Source organism: Bombina bombina, chromosome 2, assembly GCF_027579735.1.
Source record: "Bombina bombina isolate aBomBom1 chromosome 2, aBomBom1.pri, whole genome shotgun sequence".
Lineage (NCBI taxonomy): Eukaryota > Metazoa > Chordata > Amphibia > Anura > Bombinatoridae > Bombina > Bombina bombina.
The window spans coordinates 832,911,658-832,934,116 of record NC_069500.1 but is presented as its reverse complement, the minus strand read 5'-3'; the positions used below and the strand labels follow the sequence as shown (position 1 = coordinate 832,934,116).

At 36.5% G+C, this 22,459-nt stretch overlaps 1 protein-coding gene across 1 annotated transcript; it reads right to left on the bottom strand.

Moving 5' to 3' along the window:
• Nucleotides 1-3,287: 3,287 nt before the first annotated feature.
• On the bottom strand, nucleotides 3,288-19,482 carry LOC128648047 (uncharacterized). The gene is made up of 7 exons (XM_053700731.1): nucleotides 17,158-19,482; nucleotides 15,184-15,292; nucleotides 13,383-13,520; nucleotides 13,144-13,300; nucleotides 11,764-11,859; nucleotides 3,750-3,865; nucleotides 3,288-3,524 (listed from the first exon to the last, which is right to left on the bottom strand). Exons 1-7 carry the CDS (start codon nucleotides 19,028-19,030, stop codon nucleotides 3,518-3,520), a joined length of 2,496 nt encoding a protein of 831 aa, XP_053556706.1. The 5' UTR covers nucleotides 19,031-19,482; the 3' UTR covers nucleotides 3,288-3,517.
• Nucleotides 19,483-22,459: the final 2,977 nt, after the last annotated feature.

Below are 22,459 nucleotides of genomic sequence, written 5' to 3'. Positions count from 1 at the left end.
TGTTTATTGGTGGATGAATTTATCCACCAATCAGCAAGAACAACCCAGGTTGTTCACCAAAAATGGTCCTGCTTCTAAACTTACATTCTTGCTTTTCAAATAAAGATACCAAGAGAATGAAGAAAATTTGATAATAGGAGTAAAATAGAAAGTTGCTTAAAATTGCAAGCTCTATCTGAATCACAAAAGAAAAAATGTGGGTTCAGTGTCCCTTTAAAGAAAAAATGTGATTATCATGTCCCTTTAACTAATAAATATTTAGATTTCAAATGCTCCTGGCTAATATATACATGGGGCATGAAAAACATATGATTCAGATCTCAAATTAGCTTTATTCTCTTGGTATCCTTTATTGAAGGTGCAGCAATGCCTATTTCAGTGTGCTTTTCAACAAAGGATACCAAAAGAGCAAAGCAAATTGCATAACCAAAGTAAATTGGAAAATTGTCTTAAACTGTATGCTTTATAAGAATAATGAAAGTTTATTTTTGACTTTACTGTCCCTTTAAGTAATAGACCAGCATTCAGATTTTGATAAATGTAAAAAAAAAAAAATTCTATATTCTTTGCATTTGTCTGAAAACAATAAATGAGTAGCCCCTTTAATGAAAAACAAACACATGCAAGCTAGAAAAAAATATATTCATGTTGCTCCTGTATTCACATTCTCAAATTTGCAGGCTGCAACTGCATCTCTGCAGGCAGGAATGGTTTCCAATTTACTCTGTTCAATAACTATCCAGCAAGTTCCCTGTCAGTTGATTTATTTCTTGATTTCTGTCAGCAAATAAGTATTTAAGTTTCACTTGTGTTCCTGACAATCCTGACCCCATCAGAAAAATAAATACATTGAAAAATAATCTTTTTTGTGCTGCTACTGGCTTGTAGCAGTAGCATTAGCTACTAATTTAACTTAAAGGTATATACGAAACCCCAAAAAAACTTTAAATGTTTCAAAACATTGTTGTTCAATTTTGCAAAAAAACTATTAGCCTTTTTTTTTCTTTCAATTTTACCTGTAAATTGGTCTCGAACTTATTTCTTCTGCCAAACGCTTTGTTGACTTTTTTATGCACACAAAGTACCGAGTTCTACCTAGGTACAACAATGATGGCATCCCGCATGCACATTTCAAATATTTGTGGTAACAAATGCGTATAAGGTGACTCCTGCAGTGTCAGTCGGCACCTGTGTTATAGTAGATAAAGAAACATGGAGGACTGGGCAATAACAGTTCACCGCCCCGCATGTTCAAGCGCCCAACGATTGACATGCGCATGTGGAGTTCGAGGAGACACGTTGTCATAAAGATGCTAATTAGAGGATTCGTGCAGCAGTTATTGGAGGATCAGATTGCATAGATTATGCCTAAATCCAGGCTACATTTATGGGCGGTCGTTAAGGCTGTTTAGAGGAGAACATAAAATATATTTTTTTTATTGAATAAAGCTTTGTTTCAAGGAGTAAGTAGGTTTAAATCTGTGACACTTTTACTAAATAAGAATATATTTTTTATAACGTTAAAAAAGGAAAGATTTATAACCCTTTAAAACTGCTTCCCCGAAGATGTTCCCCCTAGGGAAAAAAAAAGCAAACAAATTGATTCTTGTTAAAGGGACACTGTACCCAAAAATTTTCTTTTGTGATTCAGATAGAGCATGTCATTTTAAACAACTTTCTAATTTACTCCTATTATCAAATTTTCTTCATTCTCTTGGTATCTTTATTTGAAATGCAAGAATGTAAGTTTAGATGCCGGCCCATTTTTGGTGAACAACCTGGGTTGTCCTTGCTGATTGGTGGATAAATTCATCCACCAATAAAAAAGTGCTGTCCAGAGTACTGAAACCAAAAAAAACTTAGATGCCTTCTTTTTCAAATAATGATAGCAAGAGAACGAAGATAAATTGATAATAGGAGTAAATTAGAAAGTTGCTTAAAATTGCATGGTCTTTCTGAATTACAAAAGAAAAAATTTGGGTTCAGTGTCCCTTTAACAAATTAATTTGGAATGACCCCATAACCGAATATTAAGCAAAACTAAAGAAGTTTTTCCCCCCATGATAAACATTTTATCTGAAAGGATTTTTTTTGTTTGTGCAGATGTCTATTCAAGTGATAGTAAACTCTCCACTTTATAAAATCAGATCCGGAATGTTAGTGATATTTTAGATGGAGTTTAATTCAACATTTGTAATGAAGTTCCGCTATAACTTACTTTTTAATACAGAGCTGAAATTGAAATACCCCCTCTCTGTCTGTCCAGTCCAAATGTCGTATTTTCTGTGAGCTAACGGTTTGAACTATTCTACAATCAGCGCTCTAGCTACAACAAAAGTGCTTAAAGGGGCAGTCCAGTCAAAATAAAACTTTCATGATTCCATGAATCAAAGGAGGAACTGATTTAAACAGTATAGGGCATGCAATTTTAAAAAACTTTCCAATTTACTTTTATCAAATTTGCTTTACTTTCTTGGTATTTTTGTAGAAAGCTAAACCTAAGTAGGCTCATATGCTAATTTCTAAGCAGTTGAACTGCCTCTTATCTCAGTGCATTTTGACAGTTTTTGACAGTTAGACACTGCTAATTTGTGTGTGTCATAAAGATATCATTGTACTCACTCCAGTGGAGTTATTTAAGAGTCAGCACTGATTGGCTAAAATGCATATCTGTTAAAATAACTGAGTTATGCAGAGGCTTAGATACAAGATAATCACATAGGTAAAATGTGCATTAATATAACTGGGTTGGTTATGCAAAACTGGGGAATGGGTAATAAAAGGATTATCTATCTTTTAAAACAATAAAAATTCTGGAGTAGGATGTCCCTTTAAAGGGACAGTAAAGTCAAAATTAAACTTTCATAATTCAGATAAGGCATGCAATTTCAAACAACTCTCCAATTTACTTTTATCTTCATATTTGCTTCATTCTCTTGGTAGTCTTAGTTTAAAGCTAAACCTAGGTAGACACATAAGCTAATTTCTAAGCCCTTGAAGGCCACCTCTTATCTTAATGCATTTGACAGTTTTTCACACCTAGAGGGCATTAGTTCATGTGTGCCATATAGATAACTGTGCTCACACTCATGGAGAGGACACTATAGAAGAATTCTTTCTGTGACTGTGCTTTCCGTAACATTACCAGATATGTAAATGAGTGCATATTATTATTATTTATTATTATTTTTGCAGAGTTGGTAGGTTTGCGGGCAGTTTAAGATACCAGATTGATTTTGTACGGAACATGTTATTCTTATATGTTATATTAGCAAGGAAACAGAGAATTCTGAAAATTGTTTTTTATTTATATATAATATAATCAATAAACATATGTTGTACAGAATGTCAAAGATCATGGAATAAATAACCTTTCTATGAAGGTACGTAGTTCCGGCTCCTGTCCCAGTGCATAGGCAGAAGGTTCTGCGGTTCTGCTGACCTTGCTGTGCATATAGATCTCCCTCCAGAATATGATGATGGCACAGTGATAGATGATTGTACAGCAAATTACGTTTTAAATACTAGGGAAAAGAAAGACTGGTTAAAATGGGAATTCTTCCGTTCAGCAACACCCGCTGGGCTAGTGCTGCAATGTGCATTTGATGATAAGATAAACTGTAGAACATTAAAATGTAGGGAGATGGGCTATGGCTTGTGTAATAAGGAGATAGATGTTGGTGAGTTGATATATTCTGCTGCATAGGGAGGGGGTGGTGTGTTGATCTCATAGAATAACGTATCAGTACCTGGATAAGTGACAGTTCCGTGTTATAGCGTAATTCCCAGTGTAGGTCAGGTCACATCGCACTGCGTTATTGGTAAAATCCGATTCCATTACCTGGAAATTAGGGTTCACAGAAACCTGGAAAACATGTAAATTGTTAGGGTTACTATACAGACTAGGGAGAAGAAAAATACATATAATTACTTTTAAAGCTCCAACTTTTTTCAATGCACAATGCAAACAGGCATACTGAATTCATGCACACCTATACTAATACATTTGACAGTTGCAATATTAGGTAGCCCAGAGGCAGAACTTTTCTTCACTTTCAGCGATGAGATTTGAAATAAAATACAATTTTATATTAGGCAATTACACTAAAGCTCTCTGATGAAGCGCATGTACGCATGTGTGAAACGCGTCAGATAGCAGGGAGCACACCGCTGTATTTTCTCTCTCTAATCCAATAGACTATTGGATAATTAATTCCTGGACTCAGCACTCTCTTTCTTCTGATAATAGTTACACTAAAGCTCGAGTTCAATTGCAGTAACTGGAGAATAAAGGAGGTTTTTATAATTTTATAATATAGTGCAGCAGTCGAAAATTGAATTGCAAATTAGTTACAGAGAAAAAAAATTGGTAAGTTTTTAAAATGTCTTGGGAAAAAATCCCTGAGAGGCTGTGCCTTTCAGCAATCAATGCAGTGCTGCTCCATATTTGACTGTTCTCTTCAAACAGCACTTTGTTCTAGATGCACTGTGTTAAGGAGAACTTACATAGTGCAACCAGAGCACAGCGCTATTTGAAGAGAACAGCCTGATGCAGAGAAGCACTGCAAAGCAAAAGAGCTAACAGTTGCTGCATGTGTCCCATTCTTTCTGCAGATGCTGCATTTTCTGCAATGACATCTCAGATCACAACATGTTGTTTCTTGGGGTTGGGTAGTTATGCACAACATTTTTAATGAGAGTCAAGAACAGGACAGACAAATAACAAACAGGTAGATTACAAGTTTTGTGCTATAGAGGGTATTTAACGAACGCAACAAAAATTGCGTTATTTCACCCTCCATAGCGCTGCCATTACGAGTTTTTAAAAAGCCGGCTTGTGTGTGCGATATGGTTACGTTGAGCTCCATACCACACAAAATGCAAGCGCTGCTTTGACGTGCTCGTGCACGATTTCCCCATAGACATCAATGGGGAGAGCGTGTTAGAATAAAATCTAACACCTGCTATCGCGGCATGAAAAGCTCCGTAACGCAGCCCCATTAATGTCTTTGTCCATTACAAAAAATAAAAAACACTAAAGTTACAAAAAATAAAAAAAACTATCATTACAAAAAATAACAAACAAAATTATCCAAAACAATAAAAATTATTCCTATTCTAATACCCTGTTTAAAAAAAAAAAAAAAACACCCCAAAATAAAAAACCCTAATCTATAATAAACTACCAAGGGCCCTTAAAAGGACCTTTTGTGGGGCCATTGCCCTAAATAAATTAGCTCTTTTTCTACAAAAGAAAAACGAACACCCCCTAACAGTATATAAACCCCCACCCCCAAACCCAACTGTGCAGGAAGCAGCTGTCATGTGCTGAATATATTGTCATAAAGATATTAAATACATTTGAGGCATTTTATTTTATAAGTGGTATCTGCCTAGCAGAACAGTGTTGTTACAAGTGCACTCCTGTGTCTGTTCATAGTACGGTGATGCCCTGCTCTGCAGTCTCCCTTTGGCTGAGAGTAGGTATATTGCATAACAGCATAAACTCATATGACCAATGCAGCCTCTGACTAGCCACATGACATTTTATCAAAAGAAAATAGAAATCTGCATTAGGAAGGCAAAGTAGCACAGACCAAAAAGGGTGAGTTTGTAATTTAGTAATGGGCAAAATATAAATGCATTATTTTCAAAATTAGCAATTAAAGACACTATTATGGATAATGGATGTCATACATAAAAATCAATGCATCAATTCAATAACCCTTGGGCAAAGCAGCAAATATTTTTGTATTCAAATAAACAAACATGTACCTGCTCTCAAAGAAGCTAACATTTTTTATTCCATGAATGCTTGTTCAAATCTGTGTTTAACCCACCCCAACAAAGGGATCAAAAACAATTTATGCACCAGAGTATAATGCTAGTTGAGAGACGTACACAGGTGGTGAATGGCAGCTCTGTATACTTTTCCTGATTGGCTCACAGGCTGCGCATACCTCCAACATTTCAAGAGGTTTAAAGGGACATTAAACACCTCAAGATATTAATATAAGTTGTTTAATTGCATGTAGTAACACAACTTTGCAATATACTTACATTACTACAATCTGGTTTCCGCCCTAAACACTCAACAGAAACTGCTCTTGCTAAAGTAACAAATGACCTGTTATCAGCTAAAGCAAAAGGCCACTACTCCTTACTAATTCTTCTTGACCTATCCGCTGCTTTTGACAGTGAACCATCCTCTCCTCCTAAAAATACTACATTCATTTGGAATCCGAGACACAGCCCTCTCCTGGTTTGCCTCATATCTCTCAAACCGCTCATTTTCAGTTTCCTTTAATAACATATCTTGCGATCCTATGCCTCTCTCAGTTGGAGTACCGCAAGGCTCTGTCTTGGGCCCCTTGCTTTTCTCTCTCTATACATCCTCCCTTGGAAAACTTATAGCCTCCTTTGGATTCCAGTACCACCTATATGCTGATGATACCCAAATCTATTTTTCCTCTTCTGATATCTCTGCAATTTACTCTTGGATATCTTCACACTACCTCCAACAAAATCTGTCCAAAACTGAGCTGCTTCTTATTCCCCCCTCTTCGAGACATCCAACACCTGACATTTCTCTGACGGTTGGAGACTCTATTCTGAACACCTCAGCCCAGGTCCTCTGTCTTGGGGTCACACTAGACTCAGAGCTCACATTCAACCCACATATACAAGCACTTACCAAATCCTGCCGTTCACACCTACGCAACATTTCCAGAATTCCTCCCTTCCTTACTCAAAAAAACTACAAAAATACTTATTCATTCCCTCATTTTGTCACGCATTGATTATTGCAATCTACTTCTAAATGGCCTTCCAAAACACCATCTCTCCTCCCTCTAATCTATTATGAATGCTTCTGCTAGACTCATCCACCTAAATCGCTGATCTACATCAGCTGCTCCGCTCTGCCAGTCTCTACACTGGCTCCCCATACACTCCAGAATACAATTTAAAGTATTAACCCTAACTTACAAAGCACTTAACAGTCTAACTCCCAAAGATATTTCCTCTCTCATCATAAAATATTCCCCATCCCGTCCTCTTCGATCAACCTCTGACCAACGTCACTCCTGTTATCTCTACGTCCCACTCCCGCCTCCAAGACTTCGCACGTGCTGTTCCTGTCCTCTGGAACTCTCTACCCCACTCCATAAGATGTCTCCAACCTTGTATAGTTTCAGACGCTCCTTGAAAACCCACCTATTCAGAGAGGCGTACCATATCTCCTTTATCCCTCATCCGAACCAAACTAATACATGAACTGTCTGACTGCTGCAACTACAACCGATGTGACAAGCTACCCCAACCTTATGTCTCTGCACCATAAACCTGTAGACTGTGAGCTCTCCGGAGCAGGGCCCTCTTCCTCCTGTACTAGATTTGTTTAGTTTTGTTATGTTTTGTATTTTATCACAAATCTGTTTACCCCTATCATTGTACCCAGCGCTATGGAATTTGGCGGCGCTATACAAATTAATGATAATTATAATTATTATAATTTTTTTCTCCTTTCCTGTAATTTAATTCTGACTATTGTGGGCTTTCCAATTCATGTAAAACATGGAAGTGCAGATACAGCTATATATATTCCACACTGTGATTGGTTGCACACCCTAGTAAGCCATTTATAAGCATTCCTAATTGGCCTCAGCAGAAAAGGTAACCTAAGTTACAATATGGTGGCACCCACTGCTTTTTGGACATTAAAGCACCAGTCAATACAGTAGATTTGAATAATCAACAAATGCATGATAAGAAGACAATGCAATAGCACTTAGTCTGAACTTAAAACGAGTAGTAGATTTTGTTTAACATAAATTGCAAAGTTTTGTCTATTTCCACTCCCCCTGTATCATGTGACAGCCATCAGCCAATCACAAATGCATATACGTATATTCTTGCACATGCTCAGTAGGAGCCGGTGAGTAAAAAAAGTGTAAATATAAAAAGATTGTGCACAGTCTGTTAATGGAAGTAAATTGGAAAGTTGTTTAAAATTGCTGCTCTTTCTGAATCTATCTGTTTAATTTTGACTTAAGTGTCCCTTTAACTTTACCCTTAGTTTTTTGATATTTAAACAAATAATATATTTTTTTTTAAATACATGTACAAACTAGTATCGGGCTAATCAGGCTAATTCAAGCAATGATTTCTTTAGTGTTTAATGTCCCTTTAAGTGAATAGAGGTCAGGCTGGCCGACCTCCTTTTCTTGGTGGAGCTTATATAGGAGGGGCTGGACAGGGGCGAGCCATGTACACGGACTGTACAGACTGTGGCTGGAGCTGAGTGGATTCAGGGCATTTACCCAAAAAGAGAAGCAGCAAAAGCAGAGATTCCAGACGTTACAGATATTGCTGGGTTCTCACAGGCTATAGTGAAGAAAATAATAGTTATAGAATCCTATATTTAATTTTTTTGGAAAGGTGGACTTATGCCAAATGTGAAATCATAACTTGAGAAGTTGATTTTTTTTAAGAAATAATAACTCCTATCCTGTTATTTACCATGAACAATATAGAAAATGACACAAAAATCTTACTCTTTTTTTTTAATTATTATTCTCATATGGTGGCTTTTTCCCATGTTTTGATATTTCTGGAAACAAAAGTAATTTTTTTAAAAGTTTTTTTTAAAACTGCTGAAAAAAACAAGATATGATTTGTGTGGGTACCTTGGAGAAAAAGCACTGAAATGAATTAGTAAATGCAATGAGTTCATACGACTAAAGAAAGCAGTTTTAGTACAGGGATGTGAGATGTCTCAGCTCGGAGGAAGTTAAATATATTTTTATTTTAACTTTTTACAGCTTTCTACACAATGCCAAGCATTTTGTTTTGCATTACAAACTTTGCATTACAAACTTCACTGGAGCTACAAACGTGACCTCTCATTACAAGCTGATAGAGCATGCAAATCTAGGATACATTTTAATTTACTTTAATTATTTAATGTACTTCATTCTTTTGGAACCATTTATTGGAAAGCATACCTAGGTAGGCTCAGGCGTAGCAATGAGCTAGCTGGTTATAGGTGGCTACACAAATATGCCTCTTGCCATTGCTTCAAGAAATGTGCTCAGCTACGTCCCAGTAGTGCATTACTGCACAATAATGAAATTAAAAATTCTCTTATACAATAGAACATTTTTTTACACTTGTTGTATGCATTTTTAACACACTGCTACACACAAAATACAAAACTTAAATGGAATAAAACACAAAGTCTAACCTCTTTAGAGTTATTTTTGTACTGCATTTGTCTCTCTTTAACATAAGAAATGAAAGGAATGTCCTTAAAGGATTACTTTCTGTTATAATTTTTAAGCTAAAAAACTAACATATTAAAGTTAATAAACATTAATTAAAACCTACTGACCTATATTTTCTCCAAAACGAAGTTTCATAACGTTCTAAAAGTTATATATTTTATTCGCCGATGATGTCACGTTATCCTGCCCACTATTTTCAGCACTGCATGTTCAAAATACTTAAACCAATAACTTTGTGTTTAAAGCGCCATTTTGAAACCTAGGTATTGTAAACGGATTGGTACAGAGCAAAGGATACCCACAGAGTGGGTTTGGAAAACAATTAAATTTGCAGACAAGATTTCTGATATACGGTAGAGATATGTTAATGAAATGCTATTGATAAAAAGCGTATTTGGGGTAGTTAGTTAGTAACAGGCATAGAAAATATTTACTTACAGTGTCCCTTTAAGTAAAATGCTGAACTCTCAAAGCTAGATTTATTAATTTGCGGACAGACAGAGATCACATGTTGTGAGCCTGCCACATTTCATGGCAAATTGTGGGGCACATTTGTTGCCCATATTTACAACTGCTCCTACCCTTGTGTTACCATTAGGGCTTGTCAATAATCCCGGTCAAATTTGGTTTAAACCCCTGGTTCATAAATATCAGTTGTGGCTCAAATGAGCGAGCCTGCAACCGATCAAGAATTTTGCATAATGATAAATCTAGCCCTAGTGTTAATAAATTTCCTTTTCTGCTAAGTAGCTTTGTAGGTAATCTTCCCTACATTTTGTAATTTAGTGAATTTAGCCCATAAAGTTACTTGGCCTATGACTTTGTCTTTCTATATAATCATAGAACTCATCATTGACTTGTATTATAAGTATTATAAAATAATAAAAGAAAGCTATAGACCATTTAGTCTGACATCAATAGTGGGTAAGATATTTGAAGGGATTATAAGGGATTGTATTGATGATCATATTCGTGTAAACAAGATTATGAGTTCAAATTAGCATGGTTTTATGAGAAATAGATCATGTCAAACTAATCTAATTGGATTCTAAGAGGAAGTAAGTAAAAATATAGATAAAGGGGAATCAGTTGATGTGATATACTTAGATTTCGCAAAGGCGTTTGAGGCAGTGCCACATGAGAGATTAATGCATGAAATTAAGGGACTGGGAATAGCTGAAAATGTTAGCTCATGGATAAATAACTGGATAAAAGATAGGGAGCAATGAGTAGAAGTGAATGGATCATACTCAGATTGGACAAAGGTAATCAGAGAAGTCCCCCAGGGATCAGTACTGGGCCTGTTCTTTTTAATATTTTTATTAATGACTTGGAGCAAGGATTAAATAGCGACAGCTCTATTTTTGCAGATGATACTAAATTAAGTAAAGTCATTAGCTGAGAGCAGGATGAACTTTTATTGCAAAGGGATCTGCAAAAATTAGAAGTATGGGCAGGTAGATGAAAAATTAGATTTAATACGGGAAAATACAAGGTTCTACATTTTGGAAGTAAAAATAAACAGGCAATGTATTATTTAAATGGGACAAGACTTAGCCAAACAGAGGAGGAAAGGGATTTGGGAGTAGTAATAGATAACAAGCTAACGATAGGTGCACAATGCAGGGCAGCGGCTTCAAAGGCAAATAATATACTAGCATGTATTAAAAGAGGCATTGATTCAAGGGAGGAAAGCATAATTCTGTCACTATATAAAGCCTTGGTAAGACCTCACCTTGAGTATGGAGTGCAGTTCTGGGGACTGATCGCAAAAAAAAATATTGCAGAACTAGAAAAAGTTCAGATAAGGGCCACAAAGCTTATAAAGGAGAATGGAGAATTTAAGCTATGAGGAGAGGCTAGCCAAACTGGGTCTGTTTTCTCTAGAAAAAAGGTGCTTGAGAGGTGACATGATTACTTTATATAAATATATTCAAGGCCCATATACCGAGATGGCAGAAGTTCTGTTTATTCCAAGAAAATTGTTTGTGACAAGAGTTCACAATTTAAGGTTGGGGGAAAGGAGATTTAATCACTTGCAACGGAAAAGTTTTTTTACTGTAAGAGCAAAAAATTGGGGAACTCATTACCAAAGGAGGTAGTGAATGCCAATACGTTAGATACATTTAAAAATTGTTTAGATACATTTCTGGCTAGAAACAAAATTCATGGATATGATTGCTTGTATTAAAAGGGTCACCTTTTAGTGGGATTAATTTAAGATCAACTGGAGCTTTTTTGTAAGTATATTAGATTTGTATAGATTGAACTCGATGGACTTCTGTCTTTTTTCAACCTCATCTACTATGTTACTATGTAAAAGTATGCTAAAATTAAGTGTGAAAAAAAAGGCTGTTTTATCTTTTTTGAATACAAAAATCTGCCCCAGCATGCTATTGTTCTTATCATTTTAATTCATATACAAATTATGAATAGAGCTTGGTGTGGATAGCTGATAATATTTTCCCCTCATACTCACCTTAAGAATGTACTTCCCAGGAGGAACATCTGTAACATCAATCCACTGACAGTCAATGTTGGCATGATATGTGTCATAACATCCTGGGCTTAGACCCTAACATATGAAAATAAATGTATGTAAATAACATATATAACATCATGTGTTGCCACATATATATATATATATATATAAATGTCTAGAGTTATTTATCATAAAAACTACAGTTTTATTAAGACAGAGTAGACAAGATGTGTCTCTTAAATTAATTTTGACTAACACAAATAATCATGGAGATATTATCTGCAATGAAATTGGTTGTTATATACATACACATTACCTACTTAGGGCCCGATGTTCAAGTATTGTCATAATAGAGCTATGTTGTTAAGGTATCCGCATTGCAATGGAAAGGTCAAATGTTCTAAAGGGATCTAATCACTATTAGGAGGTAGTTAGTGCATTTTACTGCAGGATGTGAGAGGGTTCTTTGCCAGTGACGGAATGTTCAAAGCAGTATTGCCATGTAAAGCGAGGGTTTAATGTAAATGATCCCTTCAGACAGGGTGGAAACCCTTTAGTTACAATACAATAGTGAAACGTGTACATGAATAATAAACCTATATGAGCTGTGAGATTGCGGGTATATTGTGCATATTTGTGTGTGTATATACTGTATATATATTGTAAAATAGTATATTATGTATTGTGACAAAGTTCATTATTAAAGTAAATGTGTGCGGGATATTAATATCCTGCAGAGGAAAGAGGCCACAAGTTTTTCGTTTTACAATTGTGCGTTTTTAAAACATTGCACTATGTAAATTGTGTTTTTAAAAGAAGACTCTTTTTAACATTGCATTTACACTGCCACTACAATCACGCAAAACTATAAGTACAACTGTAAGTACATTCACACTGTACTGAACAGGTTTACTTCTATTATAACTGCCGAACTGTACCAAACAAGCCTACTTTTAATATCATGTTTAGCACAGTGTAACTGCTTTGTGGACAGTGACACACCTCATAAGCATAAAAAAAACCTTAAAAAATAAATAAATACACATATGAATGTTTAAAGGGACATGAAACATTTTTTCTTCCATGATTTAGAAAGAGCATGCAATTTTAAACAACTTTTGCTTCATTCTCTTGATATCCTTTGTTGAAAAGAATATTTAAATAGGCTCAGTAGCTGCTGATTGGTGGCTGCACATAGATGCCTCGTGTGATTGGCTCACCCATGTGCACCACTATTTCTTCAATAAAGGATATCTGAAGAATGAAGCAAATTAAATAATAGGAGTAAATTGGAATGTTGTTTACAATTGCATTCTCTATCTGAATCATGAAATAATTATTTTGGGTTTCATGTTCCTTTAAGTATTGCAATATTACCTGGGTATGTGCAGTGCAAGCGTAACGCCTCCTTATTCCCAGGTCACACATTGTGTCCTCCAGACAGAAGCTGGCCTTGTGACCTTCTGCCACTTTCCGATGGGACATAGAATCTAGTAGATCATAGTGACTGAAGGAGTCCATACTGTGATAGTGCCTGGGGTATATGGGAGACAGAGAAAATGAGAGGAAGATATTGTGTAAGGAACTGTAGCTCACAATCTGACAATGCTACTTACTGATGACAGCTGTGCCACTCCCAGGTGTGCCTTGGTTTTACCGGGAGGAAATCCGCTGTACCTATGTTTTTAACCCTCTGTGGGAAGCGGAGCAGCACTCGGGTACTGATATCAGAGATGGAGGGGGTGTACGCAGACCTGGAGGAAAGTTTAGGGTTAAAGTCAGAGTGAGCTAAATGCTGAGGAAGAGTAGTAAGGGGAAAGAACATAAGACGAGAAAACAGGGTTAGAGATGGACATAAAGAAGAGGTGAACAGCTTCATGTATATTAGTAAAAGTTTGTGTATTTGCCAGTGGCAAATAATAGTTTGCTCATATAGTGACAGGTATCTGTGTGTGTGTATTGTGACAACTGTGCGGCATACTAGCAAACCTATGTGTACACTTACAGCTGTGTGTATATTGTAACAATGACTTGTTTGTGTATATGGGCAAAAATCTGTGCGTATATGTTTAGCTAGCCAAGCGTTTATCATAGTGTAACAGACCTGTGTGTATAATAATGTTTGTGTTTGTATGTATATATATATATATTGATAGATAGATATATGTGCTATATATATATTTATATATATATATATATATATATATATATATATATAAACACTACTCATATGTGTGTGTATATGTGGATAATAACAAATGACAAGAAAGCAAATTAATAATAATATATAATAATAATAATTACATGATTATATATATTTTTGAGGTGACTAAGGATTTATGTGCAGTCATACTTTACAGTCTGTGCACTGCATTTCTTATTTTAGGCATGTACATACTTGTACATCTAAAGAATATTTGTAACATACTTAAAACCCTTTATGAATATATCTTTAACTTATTCTTTTTTTTTTTAACAAAATAATCATTTTATTATGTGCAAAGGGACATAAGGCAGCAATAAGAAAATGCTCTAATAAATGATTGCACTATTTTTTGCCTGTACCTATACAGTTGGCCCCTGCAAAAAAGTTTAAAGACAGTCTAGTCAAAATTAAACTTGAATGATTCAGATAGGGCATACAATGCAACTTTCCAATTTACTTTTATCATCAAATTTGTTTTGTTCTCTTGGTATACTTTGTTGAAAGCTAAACCCTAATTTCTAAGCCCTTAAAGGCCGCCTCTTATTTCAATGCATCTTTACATTTTTCACAACTAGAGGGCGTTAGTTCATGTGTGCCATATAGATAACATTGTGCTCACTCCTGTGGAGTTATTTATGAGTCAGTACTGATTTTGCTAAAATTCAAGTCTGTCAAAACAACTGAAAAAAGAGGACAGTCTGCAGAGACTTAGATACAAGGTAATCACAGAGGTAAAAAGTATATTAATATAACTGTGTTGGTTATGCAAAACTGGGGAATTTGTAATAAAGGGATTATCTATCTTTTTATACAATATATATTCTAGAGTAGACTGTACCCTTAAACACATAGAAATAGTAAACTGTGGAGCTCTGGAGCTGAACTGTTGATCCAATAAGAGCTAAAATATGTATGTAGCTGCCAACCACCATCTGTGTCTAACTAATGAGGTGTAGTACATTGCTGTTCCAGATCTGAGTTTGTCTATGTATTTAACGACTTTGGTAAAGGGAAGCCAGAGTGCAAAAAAAGAAAATGCTCTAATTCAATTATAACATTCTCATAATGCATATTTATGTCTCATTAAAATGGTTTTACGCACTTTCATAGTAAACTTGTTCTAGCAGAAAATAAAATACCAAACTGTAGAAACCTTTATTTCTATAAAATAAGAGTGTTGTGGATACATGATGAGGATGTGTGTTTGTCACCTGGCCAAGCAGTTTTCTTCTGCTGCACAGCGCAGAGCATACATGGGGGATCTCTGGATATAGGTTGAGGTCTGAATAAAGAGGGGGTCAGGAATCAGATCAGGAAGCCCTGCAATATTAGAAACAAATTGAGATACAAAAAATAATAAGAGTAATATACTATATCTATCATAATATAAAACATACCAACATCCTCATAATATTCTAGTATTACATTGAAATCATATTCAGTGTTCTCCACAGAAAACTTTACCAGCCGAGTGGCATTATGAAGTAGCCGAGTGGCATTATAAAGTAGCCGGGTGGGGGCAGTGTAATATTTTTTAATATTATATCATTTTAATTTAACATAGATGTATTTAAGGATAATCTGTGCAATAAAAATGTAACCTTTATAATATTAGTTAATTTTTGCTTAAAGGGATACTAAACTCAAATGTTTTCTTTGATAATTCAGATAGAGCATGCAATTTTAAGCAAATTTGTAATTTGCTCCTATTATTACTTTTTCTTCGTTCTCTTGCTATCTTTATTTGAAAAGCAGGAATGTAAAGCTTAGGAGCTCGGCTAAAGGGCGCTGAACCAAAAATGGGCCGGCTCCTAAGCTTTAAATTCCTGCTTGTTTTTTAAATAAAGATAGCAAGAGAACGAAGAAAAAATGATAATAGTAGTAACTTAGAAATATTCTTAAAATTGAATACGCTATATAAATAATGAAAGAAAGAATTTGGCTTTAGTATCCCTTTAATATTGGCTAAAATTGTAGCTGGGTGGTCAGTAAAGTCAGCGGGTGATGCACCCGCTAAAAAGTTCCTGTCCTGGAGAGAACACTGATATTGTTATGTGTATGATCTTAAGAAAGTGTGCTACTGTATTACAAGCATATTATTCCTAACTCAATAAGGAAATTGTTCTAGTAGTAGTGACTCACTGTAACTGTATCCATAATGAAGTATTATCACCAATACATTTGTTTTAGCACACCTTACAAAAAATTTATATACACATCTTTGGGAGTGCTGCCAATATAATACCTTTTTGTGTAATTACTGGGTCATATTGGCAGCACTCCCAAAGATGTGTACATAAACTTTTTGTAAGGTGTGCTAAACCAAATGTTGTATTCATATTAAAACATAATCAGGGAGACCATCTCCCACTGGTTAAAGCACCCCACCCAAGCTCAGGTGTGCTCATGACAGTGTAATAGAGTTGTGAATATTAAGCCAGGGAGTCTCATTCTATTATGAAGAGTAAAAGCAGGAATCATTCAGCCCTCTGAGGCATAGGACTGTAGTGTTAGGACCAGTCTATATTGGGGCACCTTGTAAATGGTTACTGGCTAAGCAAAATATGGCCATATTGTGTGACTAAGATCCCAATTTTATTTAAAAATAGATGTCCCTCTATGTTGTTTGCAAGCATTTTTTGCAGCAGTTCAAAAAATATGTTGTGCTTTTGAAAATGGATGTGCGCCAATACCTTTTTGTTTGTGTGTATGTATATATATCTATGTAGTCCAATTAAGAAGGCACTCTCCAGTTTTGGTGCTGCATTTAAATCTTGTGGAGTGCCTTTTTAATTGGACTTGTATTATGTATTGAAGTGCACCCTAGGTCCATAATAGATGATTTTTGGAAGAGTGTCAGTGCTTTACCCGTATAAATAGTCCTTTTAAGTTATATTATTGTGAAATTATGGCTAAATTTAAACCACAAACATCGTCCGCAACATATTGTATAGCAATGCACTGCAATCTTCTCTGGTGATCAAAGGGAAATATGTTACCTAATGTACACTATTCTATGTAGCTTGGTATGAATCCCCCTTGTCTGCTCCATCCCACTGTTTTGCATTGCTGCAAATTACAATATATATTCAAACTACTGACTCTTTGGAGTGGTTTGGGGAGTAACTAAAATGGGACTACAATTGAAACCAACAGCAGCCACCCACTTCTTTTTTGTATCTTACCGTACTGGTAGTATCTGGGACCACTTCTCCGACCTAATGAAACTAGGTTTGGTAGCACTTGATTGTGGTTCTTATATGGGTTTCTTGGGTCATCCCCAGCCATCATCTGTACTGCAGGAGGGGCACCACCAGGACGAACTCTTGGGGGCCTTACCCCTGCCACGTCATTAGGATTAGCAGGCATAAGATTAGCCACAGGGAGATTAGCTCTCTGATTTATTATAATCCTCTGGTTAATATTGCTTGTCCTTGCTATAATTGTTTGGGTGGTATTATTAATCTGGGTAGGAATTTTTTTGGTGGAATTATTAATAGGTGTCAGATTTGTTTTTGTGTCATCATTTATTTTTATAGGAATTCTTTGGATGGCATCATTAAGTGTTGTAGGAATTTTGGTGGCAAAATGTATTTTTGTAGGATTTTTATGGGTGACATCAGTCCTCTGTGTGACATCAATTTGTGTGGGGATTCTTTGGGTTATATCAATAGTTTGGGTAACATCATTCATTCTCATAGGAATTCTTTGGTTGACAGCGATCCTCTGGGTGACATCACTCACCCGTGCAGGAATTCTTTGGGTGACATCAGTTCTTTGGGTGGCAGCACTCATCAGTTCAGGAATTCTTTGGGTAGCACCACTCATTAGTGTAGGAATTCTTTGGGTGACATCATTTCTCTTGGTGGCACCACTTGTCAGTTCAGGTATTCTTTGGGTGACATCAATTCTTTGGGTGGCACCACTCGTTAATGTAGGAATTCTTTGGGTGACATCAATTCTCTGGATGACACCACTTGTCAGTGTAGGAATTCTTTGGAAGGCATCAGTTCTCTGAGTGGCACCATTTATCAGAGTTGGAATTCTTTGGGTAACATAAGTTCTCTGGGTTGCACCACTTATCAGAGTAGGAATTCTTTGTGTAACATCAGTTCTCTGGGTGGCACCATTTATCAGAGTAGGAATTTTTTGGGAGAGATCAATCTTCTGGGTGGCTTCATTTGCCAAATCACTTCTCTGTGCATAAGTTATTTGGGTGACATCACTCATCATTGATGGAACTCTTTGGGTGACATTACGCCTTCCTGGAGTCCTTAGGGTAACATCGCTGCTCTGAGTAACATCATCACTCAATATCAAAACTCTTTGGGTGGCATCTTTCATCTGAATATCATTATTCCACTGTGTAGGAATACTTTGGGTAACAGCTATTGTGTGTGTTGGATTTCGTTGAGTTACATCACTCTTCTGAGTAGACATTATTTTTGTTACATGACCTGTAGGTGATGTAATCTTTTGAGGGACATCACTTGTCTGCATAGAAATGATTTTAGTAACATGATTCCTCTCTGTAAAGTCAGTACTCTGTATTTTAGTTTTCTCAGTGAAATCATTTTGTTGGGTCACAGTCCTTGGGGTGACAACATTCCTTGTGGTAGTACTTCTGTCTGTGATTTCATTGCTTTGTAGCTGATCTTTTAGATTAATGCTATTCTGTTGGATGCTCTCCATGACTTCGTTCATATGTTTAGGAATTCCATATGTGACATAACTCCTTGTAGTGACAGGATTTCTCTCACTAGGGGTGGGGAAAACCTGAGTGACAATAGGTTGTTGCTCAGTGTTTCCCGCTGTAACATCACTGTGAACTTGTCCTTCTCTTGACTTTAAATACCTGGCTGGTGCTGCGTGTTTGAGAACCTCTGAGATGTAGAAAGTGCCAGCTCTGTGGTCAAAACCAGAACTTTGCAAACTAAACACTCGCCCATTACTCTTCCAGCGGAAGCGGCGGCGCCAGGCTCCCTGGGGGGAATCCAACTGAGCTCCATGTGGGAGAATAAGGAGTATTATTGGGAAAAGTAATAACATGGGGGGCATGAGGACTGGTTCAAGAAAAAGTAAGTTTCTCTGATTTGTTTCCTATTCCCTGCTTATGACTTGGGTCTCTTGCTGATTTCTGTGTCACTGGTGGTGTAGGTTACTGCTAATCACTTGCTAGATCTTAATACCTTGTAATTGGTCCTTTGTTAATTATTCCCTCTTGTGATTTCCCAGTACCTGTCTCCTTGGGTTTTGCCACTGATTGTTTACTGGCTTCTGTCCTTCTGCTGCTGGTCCATTACTGGTTTGAATTATCTAATGCTGGTCAGTTGAATCCCTGGTTGATTTCTTTATAGTCCCTTATATATATGATTATGTTCCATTGGATTCGGCCATGTAGGGACTTGTAATAATCTCTCTTGGTTGTCCTGGCCACACCAGCGCCTTCTCTTCTTCACCAGTTTATCTGTGTCTGTAGAATGGTCCAGTAAGTTCCAGCTCCTCTTCCCAAGGTCCCTCCCCAAATCCTTTCCCCTCCTCCTCTGCCACCTCTCACATTATTCAAGGTTAATCAAAGAAACCCTGTTTACTTTAGGAGAGAAGCTTACACTTTGCAATAGAGCAAAGCTACTTGCCTAAAGCCTTTCTCCACCCCCCCCCACCCCACTCCCCCCCACCCCACAGATTTTTTAACAAACACAGCTATATTGGTATCAGCTACAATACAGATACAAATAAAAACAGCTGTAGAGAGAGATGCAAATACAAAAATAGGGACATTTAGAACCAGTACAGTATACAATGTAATATACAGAGGGATTCATGTTCAATTTGGGGAAACAAAATGATCTTGTTGTGTATAGTTAGCCCTGTTTCATACAAAACAGAGATATAATACAGAGGATGTGTGATTATTCCCTTACACCTTGTTCATACACAGCAAGACATACAGGAGTTCAGTGCTTACACAGCATATAGTGTAATCTTTTAAAGGGACATAAAGTGCATGGATAAAATGTTCTAATGTATTACAGAATATTTTTGTAATTGCACTATTTTTAAGATATAACAATGTTTTAACCCCTGCAAAAGTAAACTCCAAAGCAGCAATGTACTACTAAGAGCTAGCAGAACACATATGGTGAGCCAATGACAAAAGGCATATGTGTGTAACCACCATTCACCTGATAGCTCCCATTAGTGCATTGCTGCTTCTAATCCTACCTAGGTATGCTTTTCAACAAAGGATACCAAGATAACAAAGAAACTTTGTCAGTAGGAGTAAATTGAAAAGTTTCTTAAAGGGATACGAAACCCAAATTTTTTCTTTCATCATTCAGGTAGAACATACCATTTTAAACAACTTTCCAATGTACTTCTATTATCAATTTCATTCTCTTGGTATCCTTTTTTTAAAGAAGCAGCAATGCATTACTGGGAGCTAGCTGAACACATCAATAACCCGGTGATAAGAGGTATAGCTCATGAGTTTACCTAGGTGTGTTTTTCAACCAAGGATACCAAGAGAATTAAGCAAATTAAATTATAGAAGTAAATTGGAAAATTGTTTAAAAATTGTATGCTTTCTGAATCATGAAAGAAAATGTTTGTGTTTCACATCCCTTTAAAATGACTTTCTTGACTTTCATGTCTTGCAAGTTTTTTCCTACAGTTTTACATTTAAAGCCTATACATATGTATATAAATAATTTGATTTATAAAGGATTACAAAATACCTGTGAATATATAAGATGATACTGAACAACAAATACAGTATGTGTGTATATACAGTATATATATATATATATATATATATATATATATATATATATATATATAGCTATTTTGTACCTCTGATTTACATTGCATTCATTGATTAACCAGCCAAGGTGACAGTATACTGAGAAAGATACCATTTCCCTCCCACCTATAAAGCCACCATGGTATACACTAGGAATTCCCTCTTGACCCCCAAGCACTACCACCTCCTTGCTAACTCTCTTTGTTCTTCCTTTTCTACACATATAAACAAACCAAAATATTTAATCCCCAGCAGCAGTGCAGTCCAACTTTTTGATGCAGTCCAAATATTTGTAGACTGACATGTTTAACATGTGTGCCAGATACTTACAAAATAAAACATATATTACTTACTCATCATATCACATCCAGGTTCTACATACCAATGCAGCACTGACACTAATCATTAAAGGGACAGTAAAGCCAGTTCTTGTGATATCAGCCGCTAGCAGTGGGTGTCAATCAACCCGATCAAATTCGATCGGGTTGATTTCTGTCTGCCGCCTCAGAGCAGGCGGACAAGTTATGGAGCAGTGGTCTTTAGACCGCTGCTTCATAACTTCTTGATAATTTCTCTTTAGGCTCTCCGGAAACAAGGGGCCTCAAGCTCTATACGGAGCTTAATAAATATGCCCCTATATGTCATTTAAATTGATTGGGTAAATCGTGAAGTTTTAAACAACTTTCCAATAGACTTCTATCAATTTTGCTTAGTTCTCTTGGTATCCTTTTGTAAGTGTGCACGTGTCGTTAGCCATCTGGCAGCAGTGTTTGCAACATTGTTTATAGCAATTCTATACATAGATGCAAACATTGCTGCCAGAGACACGTGCATGCTCCTCAGCCTACCTAGATTTACTCTTTAAAAAAGATCTCAAGGGCTCGATTAAATATATGGTGCAGGCTTCGGCACAAGCGTGGAAACCTGCGCCGCCCGTAATTTCACCTTGCACATCGGGGTATTATATATACTGCGCCGTTAGATGCTAAACTGGAGTAAGTAGGATAAACTTGCGATCTTCTGAAATGTGCGCAAATACACATTTCAGTTGTCGCAAGTAACTTACGTCAGTATTTTGCACACGGAAAGTGTGAATAAAGAGTAGTTTTATGCAAATGATGCTAACACACGTAAAAATGAACCGCAATTTCAAATAAAAATGTGACACGTAATTACGCTATTCAAAAGTCATATATAAACCCATGCGCAGCCGCCATTTTCTTCAGTGTGTTTGGATGGTTCGTTGAGCTACAGCACACTACACTGGAGTGGAGGATTAGTCAGAGTAGAGAGAGAGGCGCAAACAGAGGAGTTAGTTAGGTCGCATTGTTGGTTGATTAAGCTTGTACACTTACACATATTTTTACATATTGCACACATATTGCATACATACATATACAAAGACACCACACTTTTTTTTCTAACACCTCACACATTTTATTTGAATTTTACAGTGTGATAGGCTGAGTGTTTGGTTGTGATTGTGTGTGATTGAACTGGGAGTGAGTGTGAGTGTGTGTATTGTGATTTAGTGTGAGAATGGCAGGGAGAGGTAGGGATGAGGGGAGAGGAGTGGCAGGGAGAGGAGTATAGGAAAGGACAGGAGGAGTAGTGGGCCCCCCCGTCAGGGAGTAAGTGGAGTGGGGAGAGGGAGAGCCAGAAGGGATGATGGGAGGGGAGATGCC